Below are 20,413 nucleotides of genomic sequence, written 5' to 3' on the forward strand. Positions count from 1 at the left end.
TTGTTTTACTAATTTTAACTATCGATCGCGAAAAAGTTTTCGAAAATCGAAACGCAATATATGAAAGATAAGTTTCATCTTCCAGATGACACGGTGATCGCTAATTGTGTCCGTAATAATCAAAGAGCTCTCGGACCCGCAATGTTTTGCATTTCGATCACGCAGAATGCAAACGGACCTCGGGTACACGGACCTTGGTACATATTTTTAGTGCCTGCCGTGATAGAGAGAGAGAGAGAATCGAGAGGAACGAGAAGATCTCAGTATCGTGGTCGAGCATTCAGTGAGCGGGGATCCAAGGTAAGGGCACGACGTCGCGATGACGTCATCGGGCGTCGCGACGACGACGATACCGTCGTCCGCAGCTGTGGCCACTCGCGCGTAGGCATCAGTGCGACCTGTCGCTGCTCTCTCTTTCTCTCTTTCATGTATATTGTTCGCTTCCGTGTGTAAATGATATTGTCACTTCGAGAGAATCAGTCACGCTTGCCGATAGTCGTCAGTCGTCAGTGATTGCCCTGCTACAGCTTTGTCACGTACGTCCGGTGCCGGCTATCTGTGAGGTAAGCAAGGTCAGCAAGCGCGAACACGAGTTGCAAACTATGAGATACAGACAGATAGCATTATTCCAAAAAATGTTTTATCAAAAAAGATCTAAATAGTATATTTTACTTTTTATATATAACATTTTTTTATAGTTATTTAATTATATACATATACACAAATTGCCGTGTGAATAATCACTTGTATATATCAATAAACTATTCATAAAATATTTTATTTATGCAATTTTATTTCCAAAAAGTTTTTATTACCAAAAATTTATATAAAAATGTTAAACAAATAATTCTGTTAAGTACTAACAGATAGATTACGAATGTCACTGATCAAGATTGCTAGAAGTCAAAATCTCCCTCCCCACTTGAGCTTTAGCCCCCTCATCTATAATATAATGATTATGGTACTTCTTGTCTTTTCATCAAATTTCTTTTTTTTGTACTCGAATCGAAAAAATTCTGAAAATTGAAAATCAACTTTTCCTCGGACATGTTTTCAAATTATTTATTAATTTATTTTATAATAATTTATTTATTAACAGCAAATATCTGCTTCAATCATTGTCTGTATTGCATTGAAACACTTTGCAAATATTTTTTCTAGTTTATATTAGTTAGTTAATATTAGTTGTTGATATTGTTGCCAAGTGTGGGTCTCTCTATTCTTTTCATACACTTTTATAAAATTATAAAATTTATAAATCTTATCTTTTTTGCCGGAGAAAGTTTATACTAATTAAAAAAAATGGCAATCTCGTATATTCTCGTAAATAATAAAGGAATAACATGCACACTTATTCTCTAGCTTAAAAAAATAAAATTGCGTAGTTTTTTCATTCTATAATTAAATATTATAATAATAGAATTTAAAAAATAATAAAATATTTAAAAAATTAATTATATGAGACGACAAACATCAATAATACGATACGCTCGGATCAAATATATGATGGGCAAAGGAGAATCAGATGTGACGCGAATATGCGCGAGATTTACTGGCGGGATCGTTATCGATCCGGCTCGAGCCGGCCGATTGAACGACGTATATCGTTCGAGTATATTTTCGTGATGATGAGCATGAGAGAGTTATACGCGAATATGCGCCCGAGATCAAACGGCGGACGCAAACAAATTGGAATGTTCTTGGTCGCGCGCGCGTGCGTCCGCGGACTTTCGTCGACACTCTCGCGACCATCAATCATCAATCAGCGTATATCAGGCCTCAGGACGACGAATTTGCTGTGACGCGCGTGTCGACCGCACTCACGAGACCGAAATTGATGCTGTGCCCGGGCGATGTATTACGGACACTTTGCGAGATCCCTCTCTTTAATTCAGATCTTTCTGACTCGGACTGCGATCAATCAAATTACAAGTAGAAGAATATAAAATATTTTAATGCTATATTACAATCAAGATGGTGTTATTTAAAGTTTCGTAACTTAAATTGCTTAATTATATTTTTGTGAGAATAATAGTATAAGTGTGGGAAAACACAATTAAAATAAAAATTATAATGAGAATAATGAAAATGTTCCAATGCTTGATGAACAAAATTTAATGCATATAACGCGAAGATCTTTCAATAGAAATATGTGCATGTAACTTTTTTACTTTCTCTAAATGGTATTATTTAAAGTTTCGTAAGTTAAATTGCTTAATTATACTTTTGACAGAATAAATGTCATTGTGTGAGAAAACAAAACTAAAATAAAAATTATAATAAGAATAAAAATGTTCCGCTGCTTGATGCGTAAATTTTAATGCATCGGGTAACGGGGAGATCTTTTAATAAAGAAATATTCTGCACGTAATTTTTCACTTCCTCTAAACTATAAAGAAAAAAAATATATATATATATATATATATATATATAAAATAAAATGTTTCAAAATATATAAATTAAATGGAAATTGTTTCTCTTGGAAAGTGACGATTCTATTTGAGGCACAATTAAATGTGAAAGTTTGATTTGCATATTTTTTAAAATCTTATCTATATAAGGTTAATAATTAGTTATTGTGCTCATTTTTTAATTATTGTTAAAGTACAAAAGCCGTGCCACAATTATGGAGATAGTCTGTGTGATCATCCTCTGCCAAGTTTGCACGAAATTAACCATCCTCTCGCGAACGCGCGGAATAAGATATAAGGCGATTGACGGTGCGGAAAATGAGAGCTTTCGCAGCGAGGTATCATTGCAGAACGCATGCGCGATAGATCCATCCTTGGTTCGAGATGGATAAACGCGATCGTCGAGACTCTTTGTCGTGCATCCGTTACACCGTCAGTTTCCCATTTCGCTTGTAGTCAGGAGGACACGCGATAAGGAGATCGCGGTGAGATCGGAAGTGAGCGAAAGTGCTGGTCCCGGAAGAGCAATCGTTTGCATCTTTGAATTTTTCCCCGTGAAAAATTGAATCTTCGTTTTAACATCGATCTTAAAAAATCAGGAAGATAAGATCTGCTCTCTGTTTTTTTTCTCGGGAATCGGTATCTATGGATCACTGAAGATCAATCGATCGTTCTCTGGACTCTGGAATCCTATATTTTCATAAATACTTCCCGCAATTTGCTGCTTCGCAATTTTTCTTACATTTAATCACAATAGATACTGCGATTTTTCAAGTCAATTTCTAAAACAATCGGAGGAATATTAAGGTTCTTGATCTATTAAGATTATCTTCTTGAAGAATTTTCAGAAAGAAAGAAAAGCTGCTCTTTCTTTTATTCTGGCATCGATATTTTTAGATAATTGAAAGAATTCTGAAGCTTGTCCTACTTTTCTTGATGGAATTATAAACAATCGAGGAAATATTCCGTTCTCACGGTTATCCAGCTTGCCTCTTAAAATAAATCTTCAAAAATAATCTAGGAAATCTTCATCTTGTTATTCTCTTGATTCAATCCTGATTGATTTCCATTTGCCAGGAAAATTTTAAAATTGGCTTGTTCTTTGAGAAGCGATCAAGAATAATTTTTAATTATTTTCGTTCTCTTTGGAATCGATCTTTATAAGCCGAAGCTACGACCTCTTGGAAACGATCTTTGCAATCTTGGCGAACGTCTCAATGTTTCTTCAGAATTGATTTTCGTGGAGGAAGGAATTCGGATCGACGGATATTAACGATCAAGAGATACGGAGCTTCTTCTAGTGATCGTCTTAAAACTCCCTTCATGTCGCAGACTTCTAAGGAGGAGACCGACGCGATGAAGGCCAATACGGCAGCGACGAAGATCCAGGCCAACTTTCGCGGATACCGTGTGCGTAAGCAGTTGAAGGAATCCACGAAACGTCGTCGTCAGTCGCAGCAGCAGCATCAGGACCAGCAGGACCAGCGGCAGAACCGGCAACAGCAGCAGGAGCATCCGAAGCCGAAGGAACATCTTTTCAAGAGACAGAACACTCGGGAGACACTCGAGGAGAAGTCGGCGACGAAGATCCAGGCGGGTATTCGCGGCTTTCTGGTACGGAAGAGGCAACAGACGGTTCAAGCTGCGGCGACGAGAATTCAGGCCGGTTTCCGTGGCTTCAGGACGCGGAAGTTGCTGAAGCAAAACGGCCAGTAGGCTGATCTCTTCCTGACGTCGGACGAGGGATGGACATATAACGTCGATGTATGCAAGAGGTGCTTCTTATTTATCTTGTGATTACGTTAACATAAATTTACGCCCGTATGATAGTATGTGTGTTTGTTGCGAGATTGAGTAAAAGAAGAATTTCTTGGATTTAGTTTTTCCCTTTCTACGCTTTCTACGTTTTGTTACCAAAAATATTGTTTTATAGCATGGTTTTTGAGTAGATATTTAAAATATAAACAATAGAGGAATAAAAAACAATTCATCAAATGTTAATCAAGAAACATCTTTCAGTAAAAAATAAATTTGTCAACTGCTATATTAATGAAAATAATTTAATGTATCAATTTCTTGTTTTGAAATAATTATCTGAAATAATAGAGAATTGTCACAGAAGAGAGAATAGTTGTGTGTCACATAATGAACATTATCTAATATCTTTTTTTATTCAAACATTGCATGATCGACTATATAACGAGATCTGTTTATGAAATAAAAACATTGTTTTCTAGACTCTATCTTTAAAGCGTAACAGCTCGCGATGATCGTGACGATTGCGTGCTAATATTAATCAGCAGTCATTAACTGCAGAAGGAAAATGTAAACAGCTGCAACATGTGTGCATCTGTGACATCTCATCACTCGGATGTGGCTTTTACAAACGCGGTTTAAATATAACACCGAGCTCGCCACGAGCCCTTGACCCTTAAATTCTTAGCACCGAATTTTCTGGCACGCATCTCTCGACTATCTCGATATACTTATTCTCATACCATCTATCGTTTTTTTTTTTTCAGTAATCTGTGGGTTCGTTCGTATACTCGGAGGAAATCTCAGAATTGGATTGAAAGTGTCGAAGAAACATCTTTTAATTAAGCCAATTAAGTCAATTACGTCGATCTTCACGATGTTTGACATATATTTTTGGAACATTGTATATTTTTGGACTCAAACTTCGTGAAATTTGTCGAATACCATCTCGAAAATTAATGGATGATAACTGATGACACATTGTTTTATAACAATCTTTATATATATTTAATTTTTTTCTACGCTGACTTTCATATAACACAATGGTGACGAAGACAGAAGCAATAAGAAGACGTTGTTTTAAGAAAGCAATCAATAGGCATATATGTATGCGATAGAAGAGTTAGTTAAATGATTATGTGAATCTATTGAAATATTTTCTTGTTATTTCGATGTTATTTTTATTGCGATGTAATTAAAGTATTAATTATGATAATTTGAGTAACGCAAGTTGAAGATATTTTGTATAATATTTCTGTACTGTAATTTCGTATCTACGTAAATCTTGTCGATAAACGATATATGTATTTGTATAATGAGTAGTGAATAGATGTATATATACTTTTTGTCACTATATACTTGCATTATATTTCACAATTTTGCTTTGATTTTATGTATAATAAATCTTTAATCTTTATAATAATTATTTTTTAGCACGTATAATACAGTGAAGATTTTTAAATATAATGATAAAGGAAATCTATTTTAATAGTAAGTATATGTGTTTTATATTATTCAAAACATATATGCAATTGTGTGGTAGTTTTTAACTGATTGCAAACAAAATCATATTATATGCGTATTCATCGTGTCAATTAACACATATATGTTAATTCAAAATAAAAGAATAATTGAGAAAAAGCTGTTATCAGATGAGAGAGAAACAGCTTGCTAATTTCTGAATGACAGCATTTGATTATGGAAAGGGGTATGTCATCTTCGAAATTCGAGATAAAATTTTCAGTTTTAATATCAGTGACAATCACATTTTTTATAACTTTCTCTTAAAAAAAGTTCGAGAAATGCATTTAATGAAAAGGCTGTGATTAAATAAAATAAAAAAAACCATGCGTGTAAAAAAAATCTAGGAAATAAGAAAAGATGAATTAGTCAAATTATAAACATAAACATAAAAGTTATTTTCATTTATCATTGTAAACAAATCATTTTATCTCATTTATCATCATAAAGAAACAATTTTATCTCATCCTTCACTGGGAATAAAAATACTCTAATTCCGCTTAAGAGCGGAATAAACATAAACAAAATTATTTGAGTGAGGGAAGGTAAGAAGTCAATATCAATAATGCGCATGTGAATGCAGTCAATTTTATTTTGTTGTTCGTTATATAGGGTGGCGTTCACCAAACATTCACGGCCGGTCCCCGCAAAAATACCGAAAGCTACGTAAAGTACTTATCACGTTTTTAAGACACCAACGGATAACTAGTCAAAGAAAAAAAAAAAATATGAAACGAATTATGCTGTAACGAAATAATAGTGTTCTTCTCCTTTTTTATTAAATATTAATAATAGTCCATTAAAGGGGCAATATACATTGACATACTGATAATATTTTAATGTCTAACTGAGCGCGCGTTTTATCGGAAGAATGTTAAAGACTTCAAAAATATCGAACATATCGGTATTAAAAATATATATTGAGTTGAGATGAGTGCGTAAAGAGTTGGAGCAATTTTTTAAAATAACTAATGGCATGTGAAAATTCTTAGATCGACAATATTTAATGCATCAGCACAAGGATTCCTTCTCTTCCTTCGTCTTATCCGCGACATTTTTTTTCCCGTGTCCCCTCTCGATTTTCGGCGGAAACTTTTACGGTGGATTCGCGTGGGAACATCGAGGACCCAGTCATCGCCTCGCGCGCGTATTCCGCGAGAGATGCGATTCACAGCCAAGAATCATGCGCGATGATTCATTCGAGTATCTCACGAGATCAAGCTAGCCGGCGACGCGCGCGCATCCGCGTTTCATTGAAGCGTTCGTGGAATGGAGCACGATAATTAATTAACACAGTATTAATTAAAAAATCACAGAAATGCCATTAAACACGAACAGGGGCACCGTAGTCTCGCGAGAAGGAAACGGAGACTCGGACCCCGATGAGTTGTCTATCACAATCGTAGATACCTAATGAGATTATACACATCGTGAAATGCAATAAATAATTCGGAAAATCGTTAATATATATATATCCGCATTTTTCTCTTTCTCTCTCTTTCTCGCTTCACATTCGCTTCTCGCATTCGTCGTCCCATCCATCCTTTTCGTTTATCCGGGGCGGCTTATGTGCGGGGTTGGGTTTCCGTTTACTTGGCAACTCTGTCGAGGGGAAATCTGTCGAGAATGTCGAAATGATGGCTCCGCGATGTGAGACCCTCCAGGCTCTGATGGGGTAAGCAAGGATTCGGAAAGCACGTGAGGGAGTCCAGACTGCAGCCGGCGCATCGATTGCAACTGCAGCTCAACCCGTCGCCGCAGACGCCCCAGGTTTCGCTCGGACCGCCGCAAATCTGACCGGGGCCCTATAAAACGGCGCCGATAAGACGGCAAGAGTGCGACGAGATTTCGCCTCTCGCAAACTCTCAAACTGAATACTGAACCAAGAAACTGATACCAACGAAAGACCTCGACGATAAAGGAAGATTTTATATCATTTGTATTAAATTTCGGAGGAGAGAAACTTCATGGCAGATATATAAAGAGAAAATAAGATAATATATATAATAAATAGAAAATATATACGGAGTATATATAAATATAAATATATATATATATATATATATATATATTAACAAAATTAATTGATAACTGAGTTTCTGTTCTATGAATTAAAAATCGAAATTTCGTCCAGCTTTAGAGTTGAACATCAATTCCAAAAATAGTTTGACGAGATTCGTCAAGAATGATTTTTTTTTATGGAAATGTATCGTATATGCAATTGTGCAATTGTGTTAATCGATGTTGTTACTTACTCGTCGACATTCGGCGATACCGCAGAAATGCGATATTGCGAAACCAAACTCGCATTTATCACACTCGTCGCCGCAGCCCACACATAGCGGTCTCACCTCTTGTCGTCGGAGTGTGGGATGAGCGTAACACTTGCCGATTCTAGAACACCGCATTAAGATCATATTAATTGCAATTTATGTAAGACTTTATCTCTGTCATTAATCCGTATTGCAATGCTTACAGGAAGATTGTGGCCAGAAAGGCGATCGCATGAGTAAATTGGAATGTAAGCATGATGATTCGCCGGTCTGAAACAGAAATGCATTGACTCTTTTTTATTGCAAAATTTTATAAGTCGTCTAAAATATTTAAAATATTAAATATTAAAAAATATAAAAATATAAAATATTTAATCGGTATTTTTATTTCGGGAAATGCATTTATATCTAAACCGTTATCTCTTCACACACATCACTTATTTGTTATCTTTTCTTTTATCTATGCAAATACCTCGTTAATTTAATGACTAAGGCAAATGATTCTTACGACTAATTAAATGAATCTACATCTGGTTTTCAAAGACGGAGCATAAATGAGAGAAAGAGAGAGGCAGAAAAACAGAGAGAAAAAAGAATAAAATTCACACTAAATATAGAGATTATAAAAATATATTAATATTATATACGATTTCTGCTATTTTTATGATAATGTTTTGCATGATTGTTATTGAAAGTGTTTCATAAATTTTTTGATATTTTTATCAAAATTTACTTTTGCTGTTACTTGCAGTATTTATACAATTTAACACTGCTGACGCAGCCTTGAGTTGCATTGATTAGCTTAATTAATAATATGTCATCACATGTATCAAATATCAATATAAGTTTCACTTTTCGCTTACTTTACCCCTTTGATAGAACATATATACTACTTTATAGAAATTCATATGTTCGTAGAAAAGATTTAATAATAGAATAATAGAGAATAATAGAGTAGATTGTTTTGTAAAAGAGATGTGATTTGACTGTAATAAGATTCTCTCGTAAAATCCCAATTACAATCGTAATATTATAGATGCAAATTATCTTTTCATTTACCGAGTTCAATCACCCCACTTCAATGTCTTGGCATTACGCAAAGTAGTTCGATACGTCGGTCTGGAAATTATCAAACATCCAGGAAATGTCGACACCACCGTGTCTCTGAGACTTTTCATCGCCAGTATATCACGTGCTGCTATGATATAGACCGGATCCCTTGAGATATATATTTGTCAAAATTATATGACAAAAAGAGGTATCTATATATAATTATGAAATAGTGTTATATAGTGAAATATATAGTGTTCCATTTATTTGAAAGATATATAATTATTTTTAGGTGTGAGAATCAAAAAATTCTTGCATCCACCAAAAGTATATAGAACATACACTCAAGGATTAAGGAGAACCAAGCGCGCAGACTTTAATGAGCTCGTCAAAGAGAGAAAACACCACACACGAGAGATTTCTTATGAAATGCACTTCAGTCTCTAACTTAGGCACCTTGCTTAGCGAGATCGTGTGAAGAATCAATCGCCTTAGCGATTTTAATTAATTTTTCCATGACGATATTCTGTAATACAAGTCTTTGTATATTCACGACTACATAATGTCTACTAAACCAGGCTATAATGATGATAAGGCTATAATGATAATAATGATGATAATAAATGCAGTAACCGCGATGCGAGAGTCGCGGAAAAGCGTTCGCGCCGGCGACTCGTCTCGCGAATTAAACTGGCAAAACTGATGCCCCACATCGAGGATCCCCACTCGGCATATAGCGAAACGATTTAGCGGCAGCCTCCGTGACTCCACGGGGGCAAAGACTACCGATTCATTGATAATGAGAAGAGAAGCGCCTGCATCCCAACCCGATGCAATTCGAATCCTCGTCTCGGGATTGTTCTTCCAATTATTTCAAAAAATTATTTTCCTCTCCAGTTTGCTAAGAGATGAACTTAAAATAGTACGAGGTTTGAGGAAAATCCGTTCGAGATAAATTGAAAATATAATCAGGGAAGTTGTGTCAGATTATAAGCTGGCAAACTTCTGCGATCTTATAATGTGGTGAGTAAAAATATGAGATAAGAAATATTTTAATTAACGATATTTGTCGGATGTTAATAAATAAATAAAGCGATAATATATATTAATACGATTAGTTTCTTTTCTCGGAACACTGCAATATTCTATATGCAAATTGTGATAGTGTAGAATTCGTATCAGACCAAATGAGGAACAAGATCGTAATATTATACGATTATGGATTACGGTTTGATTGCACTTGTCTCATTCATGATTGTAACTAAATGATTTTGCTACAGAATCTTCGGCGCTAAATAGAGATGGAGTTTTTAAATTCTCTGGGTTCATTGATCGAAAAAGCTCCTCGTTTCTTGAAATAAAAATAACAAGCAAATCTCTCCTGTTCTTTTGTTTGATTGTACTAATAATAAATACAAATTTTTCACGCGGCCATATGATCCACTACCCGCCGAACAAGGCTTCCCTTCTTCCCTCCCAAGTATATACGATTTCCTCTAAACATTCGTTCAAAAACAAGAAAACTGCGGTGGCTGACTCAGCATTGATAGACCGCGAATCTCGCGGCCTCCTTTACGTTTTATTGTAAACGCATGTGAGTGTAACAATAAAAGAATTTACTTTTTATCTCATATTGTTACATATAATCTTTTCGCCTGTCATTTTGTACAACTTTTGCAGACATTCTTATCTATGTAGACTATTATTTTCGGACTCGCTCCAAAGAATAATAATCTATCTTCATTGCCATGTAAATATTGCAAAGAGACTTTGGTCTGGAAAAATACAATAAATATATGATCTAACGATACTGATTTGGACCTTGTAATTTCGTAGTTATCTTCTCTTGAGATTTTCAAAGCTTCTATCGCGAGATACATGCATGATTTTGCAACACAATATAATTATATAATTTTCACGCGAGCCTTTCTTTGGAATATAATTAATTGTGTATCAGCGTGTCTAGGGTACGGATTCTAACAGCACGTAGCGACGATGTGTCAGAGAGTGCGCAATCGGCGTGTTTTTGCAAAAAATCGCATTACAATAAGATAATGGAAATGCAGATTACGACTGGCGCCTTGCGAAAATATTTTGTCTCGCGCAGATCCGCCGCAACTCTACGGTTCGGTTTAATATTCGACAATCTTTTGTTTCCTACGCACAATCGCGAAGATATCTTTTTTCGGGACGTGTGTGATTATTTGTCGAGACGTTATACATCTTTATTGTGGGTCACTGCGTCGAACCGCGAGTCTTTCTAAACTCATCGCTGCGAGAGACGACGTAAAATTAGCTTCCCAGACGGCGACTGGCCGATTCTCTCCCTCGATCTGAGCGAAAACATGCGTACCACGAGAATCGGGTCAATGACACATGAAATATGCATCTTCGAGGATCGCGGATTTCGAATTTTTAATTTATATTATGTCGAAAAGATAAGAAATAAATACTATAGAAATAACCGAGCTACGAGAGAAATGTTAAAAGGTTAAAACTACCAGCGTTGAACAATTCTATTTTATGAAGACAATCTTTATATGTTAAATGCGAATCAGAATCATGGTATGCAAATATACGTCCCACGTTTAAGAAACCCCCGCGCAAACAATATTATTATAGATCTAATGAATGTTCAACTACTGTTTATTTTCGTGGCATCGGAATTAGTCTCACGTGAAAATTGTCAATAGTCGCTACGCAATCACCGGATACTAGGAACCAGCAGAATCATCGGCTATAATCGTCGCTTTCTGCGTCTGTAGTGAATGACGCTCGTCGTCAGACAATGAAATTCAGCGCGCGGAATTCTCATTGATGTTTCGCAGATATTAACTCCTTCTAATTTAGCTTAACGCAGCGAAATAATTTCGCAATTATTTATTGATTTAAGTTCTTTTATACGAATGCATTAATTGTCATATCATTATTTCACGTGTTCGTGATACGAATACTTGCAATAGAACAGAACAAAAAATTATAATAGGAATATATGAATAACAAATACTGAGATATTTTGTCGATAATTTTAGATATTAAGATAAAGTGAAAATAACAGAGCTTCCGGAATTTTTTCGATAAGATCTTTGTGTAATTCATGAGATAGTAAAAAATAATGTAAAATCAATATAAAAGATAATAAAAAAATACATCTATAAGATTTCTCTAAAATAAGCACATATCATTTCAAGGAATGATGATCCTTGCAAACCTGACGGATTAAAATGTAATATACACATATAGATAGATGAGAAATAAGAAAATAAATGTAGAAAATATTCACTTATACAATAATTTTGAAATATATGGGGCTTTCGAAAATTATCACTTTGACAGCTCGTAATCTATAGGAAGCCGGAAACGTGAATGGTCTCATAGAGCCGCGTGTTCGCCACTCATCCGGAACGTACGAGAGTCCGCACGCATCATTCTACACGGAGAGATGATACATAGAGAAAATCCGCGAGGAAATTTTCGCAGATCGGAAAACGCGTCCGACGCGACATCGCGCCTCTGTTCGCTAAGAATAGCCGAAGAAATTTGCGTTGCTCAACGCCGATGCCAAAATTCTCCCTCTCTAGCCCTCCTCTCTCCACTTCCGTCCTCTTTCCTTCTCTCTTTATTTGCACCTCTTCTTCACCCATCCTCTATCTTTCCTCCTATTTTTATCTTTATACATATAGCCTTCCTCTGTACTCTTGAATTTTATTTCTCCTCTCTTTGTTCGGTCTATTTCTCGTTTTTTCTATAACGATCATCGCGTTTCTCCTCTCTTGCGCCATTCTCTTCTCCCTAGTTCTCTCGTTTTCTGTCACATGCATATACGCACGCACACACTTTGCCCTGTGTCTCGTTGCTCCTCTGGTACAAAGGCTGACAGAGTAGTCAGTATCGTACCAGTTAGCATTCGTTTTGGACGTGTGCGATCTAACAAACGGCGGCGGCATATTCATTCCACAGTGAGATCCTGAAGAGACGCGAAAGTGAACTCGGATTCTGAAAGAGGCTTTCGAGGGAGTGCGAGAGAATTCCTTCGGTTCTCTCAGAGTTCGCGATTTACTTGTGAAGAGTTAAATACACTTTTTTCCATCGTAGTTTGATAGTGAGTATCATCGACATTTATTCTAACAATTGAGAGTATATTATTAAAATTATATTTGTTAAAGTAATAAAAAATTATAGCATTCTTTTATAATTATATAATTTTTATATCAGTGAGCGTAGATTGAAACCTTTCTCTTTTGTGTGATAGCGATTTTTTAAATCTTGATAAATCTTGATAAAGCATAAGATTAAAAACAATTAAAGTAAACTAATAAACAACTGATAAAAATGACTATAATATTATTCGAAAAGAAATTTGATGAAAAGTCAAAAATAGACACACGTGTTTCGGAAGAAGCGAATGCATCATGAGACCGATTGCACGGACCTGCGATGATTGCATATTTAGAAGTTTCCATCATATGTTTTGAGCTAAATGCGGTATCTGATTCTGCGTCTTATTTACTTCATACACAGACAGCCTTCGATATATATGGAATAACAATCAAGTGGACACATTTTAATGTTAAATATAAATAAATAAACAAATATGCTCTGATAATGAAAAATATAATTCACTCGCCTCTGTTTAATGCATTTTTTAAGTCTAAAATATATAGAATAAATGTTTCTAAAATTTTAGTAAAAATAGAATGCTTATAAATATATAGAATTTGAAACTAAATCTCTTCCTGTTTATAACTATAAAATTCAGATGCGACTTGTAATATGCGCTTTCGCTATATGTTAATGATTCGAGATCAGTTTTCTCGACGCACATGTTTCTGTTTTCAGATTTTCATGAATCAAATTTGTCAAACAAACATGTTTACCATTAACCATTGACATCACGGAAATTTTGTTTTGCCTGAACCAAGATATTGTTGTTAACCACAAAATGCAATTTCCACGTTGTCTTCGCAGTTTTCATTGGCTAACATGTGATCATCATCGAATCATCTGACATTGCGTGTCTTTCAACATACATTATATCGCGAATGTTGCAACGTGCATGAGAATTTTGTGAAAGAGGGGAGAGAAGAAAGTCTGCTTTATAAATAATATAACAATAATAATAATATAACAGTTGATATTAAAAAAATGAATTATATATGTACAAAAAATGGTCAAAAAAAATTTATTTTTGAAATTGCAAAAAAAAAACAATACCGTAATTAAGTTCGAGGTGTTCGACAATAATTTTGTGATTTATAGCCGGGCAACTTTTTTTCGAGCTAGATGGATAGATTTGCGCGTATCGAGGATAGATAGGGCGAAAAAAGATTAACTGTTTGATTATCATCTCGGTTACCCGCAGATGTCGAAAAATATATATGGCCCCTGACTCGAGGAGCAACAAACACCATGCATACCAGACTTTGAATAAACATACAGGGGGGGAAGAAATAGGATGATCGGTGTAAATCGTGCGCAAATGCAAAACGAAAGCATTGCTTTTCTCTTTTATAAGAGGGGGAGAAAGATAAATCTTTGCAAAGATCTTTGCGAAGGAAATTTTTCGCGGTCAAAAATAGTTTGAAGTGTCCAATGTAGAGAAGCAAGAAGCAAAGATGCAGAAGACTTAAAGATCTACGTAGACAACTTGCCAAAAACAAGTCGCGTGAACGATTTCTGGCGGCACTGAGCGACTTCAGCTCAATGTAGCTCTTTTAGCATCTCCAACTTGTCATTAAGCAATTAACAGAGTCTATAAATGAGTGATTAATTAAAACTGATTTTCAAAATTAATTAATCGAAATTCTTAGCGATACAATATTTATTTCGACCATTTTCATCTTGTAGCCTGGTATTTGATATTTTTTTCATTCTTGAAACGATGATATCTAATCAATATATTTAATTAATCTAAAAGAGTATCTCCTCTCTAAAAACTCTATCTAATTAGAGACTCGATCTAACTAAATTCCTTTTCTGACCTAATATTCCATTTAAACGAGCGACATCCTGAATTAGAACTTTTATCGACTTTGAGATTCAATGCAAATTTTCACGAGAGAATATATTAATAGATAGAGATATAAATTAATAGAGAATTCGTTGCTTAATTTTTCAGGACGGCTTGGAAATGGGCATGATAGCGCGAGTAAGGCGCCGCGTCCGCGCAAACTCGCTGACAGTTGATAAGGAAAAGACAGCGCAAAGTGTCTGTCTTCTAAGCGCGGTTCTTCTTCTGCCCTACTGTCCACGCGGTCCATTGCCGCTTTTACCATCGCCTGCGCCAGCATTATATTCAGCCCTCGTATTGCCAGTGGTCCTAAGTGCGAATTACAGGTACCCGGTCCCGACTCTAAAGACTCTCGCCGAAGCGGTCAAAGGTACAACGAAAAGACAGATATGCTTTAACATTAGCTTGAATCTTTCCTTTTACTGTTTCTTTCCACTTTAACGCTAACTTCTTGACTTTATATTTAAAACCTTTGTATCTTTTGTTCATTATTTTAGAAAAAAAAGATTTCTACATAGAGAGAATTTTCTTTTAGAATTTATCCTGAAAATCATGATAATCGTGGGACAATATGATATGGAAAGAATTTTATGAGAATTTTTTTGATTAATATTTATCACAATAAAAAATAATATAATATCTATCACAATAAAATATAAAATATGTTTGATTAATTTTATTAAAAGTATAATAAAATTTACTAAAAGTATGGTAAAATTAATCAAACATATTTTTAAAATTCTTTCCATATTATATTGTCACACGATTACTATGATTTTCAGGGTAAATTCTAAGAGAAAATTCTCTCTGTGTAGGGACGATTATCTTGTACTTAGATTTAATCTTTTGATTCTATATGTATAGTGTGCAAGAATTTTATTATCTAATTATTATTCCCATTTTTTTTATAATTAAAAATGAATTGTTGATGACTGAGTATCAGTATATTTGTCTGTAACTTTTGAAATCCAGTTACATTAGAATTTTATATAGAATTATCTAAAAAAGATTAAATATTTTGGAATTATTACATAGAATCAAAAGATTGTAAATACAAAATATAATCTCCTTGAAATTCCTTTTTTTCTAAAAGATTTAAATACATATAGATATCTAATCTTAAATCATAAATAATATTCATTTTCAGAGTATAATCTACATTTAAGCTCTATATCAGTAGTAGAACAGTAGTATACAATAGTACACAGAGAGAATTTTCTCTTAGAATTTACCCTGAAAATCATGGTAATCGTGAGACAATATAGTATGGAAAGAATTTTATGAAAATTTCTCTGATTAATATTTATCACAATAAAAAAATAATAATATCTATTACAATAAAATATAAAATATGTTTGATTAATTTTACTAAAAGTATAGTAAAATTTACTAAAAGTATGGTAAAATTAATCAAACATATATTATTAAAATTCTTTCCATACCATATTGTCCCACGATTATCATGATTTTCAGGGTAATTTCTAAAAGAAAATTCTCTCTGTGTAGTATTTTGGTATTCGCAAAATATCAATGACAAATCGAGATATGGTGGAATAAAATTCCTTATAATTCCTTATAAATGTATACTCGACACGCACTAATCCTACAATGAGCGATCTATTCTAATTTTCTGAGAAAAAACGCGAAATTGGCGTGGACTTATCGTAGGTCACGTAAATCGTCAGTAATTTACCTGAACTTTGGGGTCACCTCGCCGCTGGATGTCGTTTCGTCTCTGATCGACGAGTCCTTCCTTGCGGACGCTGAATCGCTCAATGCTCGACTGAAGACCGGACACCGTTAGTTTTATAGGTACCAGAGAGCCCTCTTGGCTCTTCGTCCTGATATCCCTGACGGGGGGTGGGTCATCCTTCGGTTGCCATGTGAAAGGATCCTATATATGGGTTCCATGTAGCCGTCGATGTGTCCTCCTCCGTCGCTTCCTCAGCAATTGTCCTTGTCATCCTGCCGCCACATCGTCGGTGACTCGTCCTGACTGATGCTCATTAATATGCAAATTTTCTTTCGCTGGAATCTCTCGCTCTCTCGTTACTAAGAATGAAGTCGATCATTCATCGAAGCCACGTCGATTACGTTATACTCAATTAACGGCAGCCGAGAGAGGGTCACCTCTTTACCTCTGTCTCTCTCTCTCGCATGTTCGTTCATATCGGCATCAGCTGGTAACAGGTTCGCGATTATTTAAAAGCACGCCCTATCACATTATTCAGCAACTTGTCATCTGTATAAAATCCCTAACGGGGGGGAGAAGGGGGTTGGTCGCCACCGTTCGAGTACATCTCCGGAAAATCACTCATAGTGCGCTCTCTCTCTTTCTTTCTTCCCCGTAGAGTGAAAAATGAGAATGACGGAGGAGGATCTCTCTTCGTGGCGAACGCATATCAATGTGTTCTTGTGCATAATAATAACGAGATGTCGCGTGTTTTTTTTTGCTCGCCTCCGCATGCTCGTCCGCGCGAGCGTTAACGATAATCTTCCCTGATAATTACGCGGACGGCTATAAACGCCGGTTTTTGTTCGATCGATGTTCGAAGAGTCGCTGTAGGATGTGACTTTTGAGAATTGCCTTCGTCATGTGCTTGATCCGTGTATCCTTAAAATATATGATTGTTGATTAAATCGCACCGATGGTTCACTTCGATCATCTATATGATAGTTGCCGACCGGTAGATATAAATAGCCACGTTTTTGTACATATAAAGGCGAGAATAAGACCAATATGAAAATTGAAGTCATCGGTCTGTGCGTTAGTTACTTCATCATCATCGTATATGAGATATCGAGAGTTGTGAGATTAAAAAAATTACTCTTTTCAAGTCGCGCTTCTTAAGTTATAATTTGGAGGTATATATTATTAAAAAACTCTTTCAACGTTGTAATTTAAAAGTATAAATATAAATTACGTTGATTATATACTTCTCTTCTTGAACGTGCGTATTCGAGGAGTTTCGCACTTTATATTTTCGAATTATAATTCCGATCTTGTGATATCTCTAAAGGATTTAAAATCGATTGTCATTAATCTTATCGCCTCTTGATTAAGACTTCTTCTCCTCATGCGTTTATATATAAAAGAATGTCCTCTTTTTTTTAAACTCTTATATATATAATTCAGTTCCTAATATTATGAACATGAAAAAAGTCAAATTTCTCATTGCACCATAAGTATCGCGATGTTATTGTTGAAGGTGGAGCCAAGAAAGCATGGCATCCCCTGAATCGCTTCTTGAGAAAGTTGTACGCGCCGGTGGACCGCGCGGAGAATCTCTTCCTAAAAATGCGCAACTTCTCCGTGATGGCGAATCAGATAGTATTCCTGATGCTGGCCGATAAGATGCTGCTGCCGCAACAGAGACTGACCTGCTTATACACGCTCATGTTCTACAACGTGATAGCCTATTGCGTGAGCTACATCAAGGAGCTAATTCAGAAGGAGGACTGGTCGCCATACGTCACCCTGACCGAACGATCCCAGATAAAGCATCTCGCCATGTCGGCCACCAAGATCGTGCTCGAGTGGACCAAAGCAGTTACATTCGTCGTCACGTTGACCTTCATGCTCCTAGTGTTCGGATTGGAACAAGGCCTCGATAATTACAAGTGAGTAACTCCATAGCTCAGTACATATCATTATCTTTTTCGTTATAATAATCGATTCCGTTTGTCATTTCATTAGTGAGTTTGCTCACCAAGTTTGCTTAACATTTCATATATATATATATATGTAAGAGACAATAGTTTCTCTATTATTTCTATTATTTTGCGTTTTATGAAAATAATAATAATGTGTATATGTAAATTTCTCAATTCTAATGCATTAATATTTGCATGCGTCTCGCAGGCCCTCGTTGATCTATACGGTGGTCACATGGACCTATTATTCGTCAACGGAGAAGGTCTTCGTGGAGATGTTCCCGACGATTCTGGGCTTCTTGCAGCTAGAAGCGCTGGAGAACATCGAGAATCTGTACGCGCCAGTGATACTTCGCTGTTTCACAATCGCCATGTCGGTGATCTTCAGCATCCTGCTGCTGCCGTCAGCCTCTTGGAGGTTCCTGATAGTCGCCACGTATCTCAACGTGTATCTACGGTGGAAGGAACTGATGCAGAATTCAGGCGCGGTGCTACGGCGAGAGCGCGAGGTGTTGAATCAGTACCGGAAGGCGACCATCGAGGAGATCGAGAGATTTGACGATGTGTGCGCTGTGTGTTTGTGCGGCATGACCAAGGCCAGAGTGACGCCCTGCCATCATCTCTTCCACGCGGATTGTTTGCGGCAATGCCTGAAGACGAGCGACAAATGTCCCATGTGCAAGCGCGAGCTCAAGTTTGACTAAACGACGAGAAGGAATATTTGTTCTTTTGATCGCTTCTCCAGAGATTTATGAGGCTTCGAGAGAAACACCGTCGATGATGATGAAGAAAGAACGTCTCGTACGTTTTTAGGATGACGCTTTTGTATAAAAGAATTAGGGACGTCTTTTATACGTTTGGGTATATAAAAAGATTAACGACGTCGTTGGATTTGACATTCTTTACGGTATCTATAAGAGTTGGGAGAAATTCTTTTAGACACAACTTATATTGCCCGGGAAAGAAATTAATAAAAGAAAAAAGCTTGCGATATTATAGAATATGGATAATATTCGCAACGCTTTCGGAATGCATGGTTCCTTTAGAGATACATTACTCTGTGATATAGATCAGCAGCATCGGATAGCTTAGAATTATACACCGGACACACATTTTATTATCACGTCGATCAATTCGTGGCTGAACTGACACTTGTAATTCGTAACTTTAATGTAACTGGCGAATGGAAATACGCTTACTTTGTATTTTTCGTTAATGTAGTGTTAATTGAAAAAAAATTGCGAACTGCGTCGTTTATACATACATTTGTAAAGTATTCTTTCTTGTGTTTTGTGCAAAGTATTACTCTATCCTTATTTCTCTCTTTTTATGAATTTAAAGTTTAAAGCTTTGTTATAATATGGAAAATTATTTTGCAAGATTGTTGATAGAATTAGTGGAATTTAAAATGCTGCAAAGTTTTGTACGCGCTATATAATCTGATTTTTAAAACTCATGATAAAATAAGCTTATAAATTATATGACTTATGCAATTAAGATTAAATGATCATTGAGACAAATTTCTCTGTAAAATAAGTTTCTATGATTTAAATTTCTTATATATTTGAGATATAGTCTAATAAAAATCCATCTCTTCAAAACTTATAGCAGATGGAATAAATTCTTATTCTATTAAAGTTCTCAATATATTATAAGATACTTTTTAAAATAATTTGTTATGTATTTGAATAATAGATCTTTCGAAGGAAAGAAAAAAAGAAAAAATATTTTTTCCTTTC

The 20,413-nt window shown here is 35.5% G+C and overlaps 3 protein-coding genes across 8 annotated transcripts; 2 read left to right on the plus strand and 1 right to left on the minus strand.

Moving 5' to 3' along the window:
- The first annotated feature begins 274 nt into the window (after positions 1 to 274).
- LOC145943328 (uncharacterized) lies at positions 275 to 5,574 on the plus strand. 4 transcript variants are annotated; one of them, XR_014426500.1, is made up of 3 exons: positions 275 to 563; positions 3,744 to 4,186; positions 4,934 to 5,520. XR_014426500.1 is itself a non-coding variant. In XM_083050862.1 (2 exons), the coding sequence occupies exon 1, from the start codon at positions 3,735 to 3,737 to the stop codon at positions 4,125 to 4,127; it is 393 nt and encodes a 130-aa protein (XP_082906988.1). In that variant the 5' UTR covers positions 2,915 to 3,734; the 3' UTR covers positions 4,128 to 4,175; positions 4,934 to 5,574. The 4 variants fall into 4 exon arrangements, 1 of the variants encoding a protein (XP_082906988.1); XR_014426499.1 differs by lacking the exon at positions 275 to 563 and adding an exon at positions 2,590 to 2,908 and having other exon boundaries at positions 3,641 to 4,186; positions 4,934 to 5,524; XR_014426506.1 differs by lacking the exon at positions 275 to 563 and adding an exon at positions 2,592 to 2,908 and having other exon boundaries at positions 4,934 to 5,524.
- Positions 5,575 to 6,261: 687 nt separating this feature from the next.
- Positions 6,262 to 16,869, minus strand: Qbp-1 (Queen brain-selective protein-1). Of its 3 annotated transcripts, none has more exons than XM_083050834.1 (5): positions 9,353 to 9,693; positions 9,020 to 9,178; positions 8,164 to 8,230; positions 7,943 to 8,081; positions 6,262 to 7,492 (listed from the first exon to the last, which is right to left on the minus strand). In XM_083050834.1, the coding sequence occupies exons 3-5, from the start codon at positions 8,214 to 8,216 to the stop codon at positions 7,277 to 7,279; spliced, it is 408 nt and encodes a 135-aa protein (XP_082906960.1). In that variant the 5' UTR covers positions 8,217 to 8,230; positions 9,020 to 9,178; positions 9,353 to 9,693; the 3' UTR covers positions 6,262 to 7,276. The 3 variants fall into 3 exon arrangements, with proteins under 3 accessions (XP_082906960.1, XP_082906970.1, XP_082906952.1); XM_083050844.1 differs by having other exon boundaries at positions 9,020 to 9,222; XM_083050826.1 differs by lacking the exons at positions 9,020 to 9,178; positions 9,353 to 9,693 and adding an exon at positions 16,714 to 16,869.
- LOC145943303 (uncharacterized) lies at positions 12,721 to 20,359 on the plus strand. The gene is made up of 4 exons (XM_083050799.1): positions 12,721 to 13,112; positions 15,129 to 15,390; positions 18,230 to 18,641; positions 18,883 to 20,359. Exons 2-4 carry the CDS (start codon positions 15,141 to 15,143, stop codon positions 19,376 to 19,378), a joined length of 1,158 nt encoding a protein of 385 aa, XP_082906925.1. The 5' UTR covers positions 12,721 to 13,112; positions 15,129 to 15,140; the 3' UTR covers positions 19,379 to 20,359.
- Positions 20,360 to 20,413: the final 54 nt, after the last annotated feature.

This window comes from Prenolepis imparis, unplaced genomic scaffold, assembly GCF_030444845.1.
Source record: "Prenolepis imparis isolate NDT839.2.m4 unplaced genomic scaffold, iyPreImpa1.0 SCAF_1, whole genome shotgun sequence".
NCBI lineage: Eukaryota > Metazoa > Arthropoda > Insecta > Hymenoptera > Formicidae > Prenolepis > Prenolepis imparis.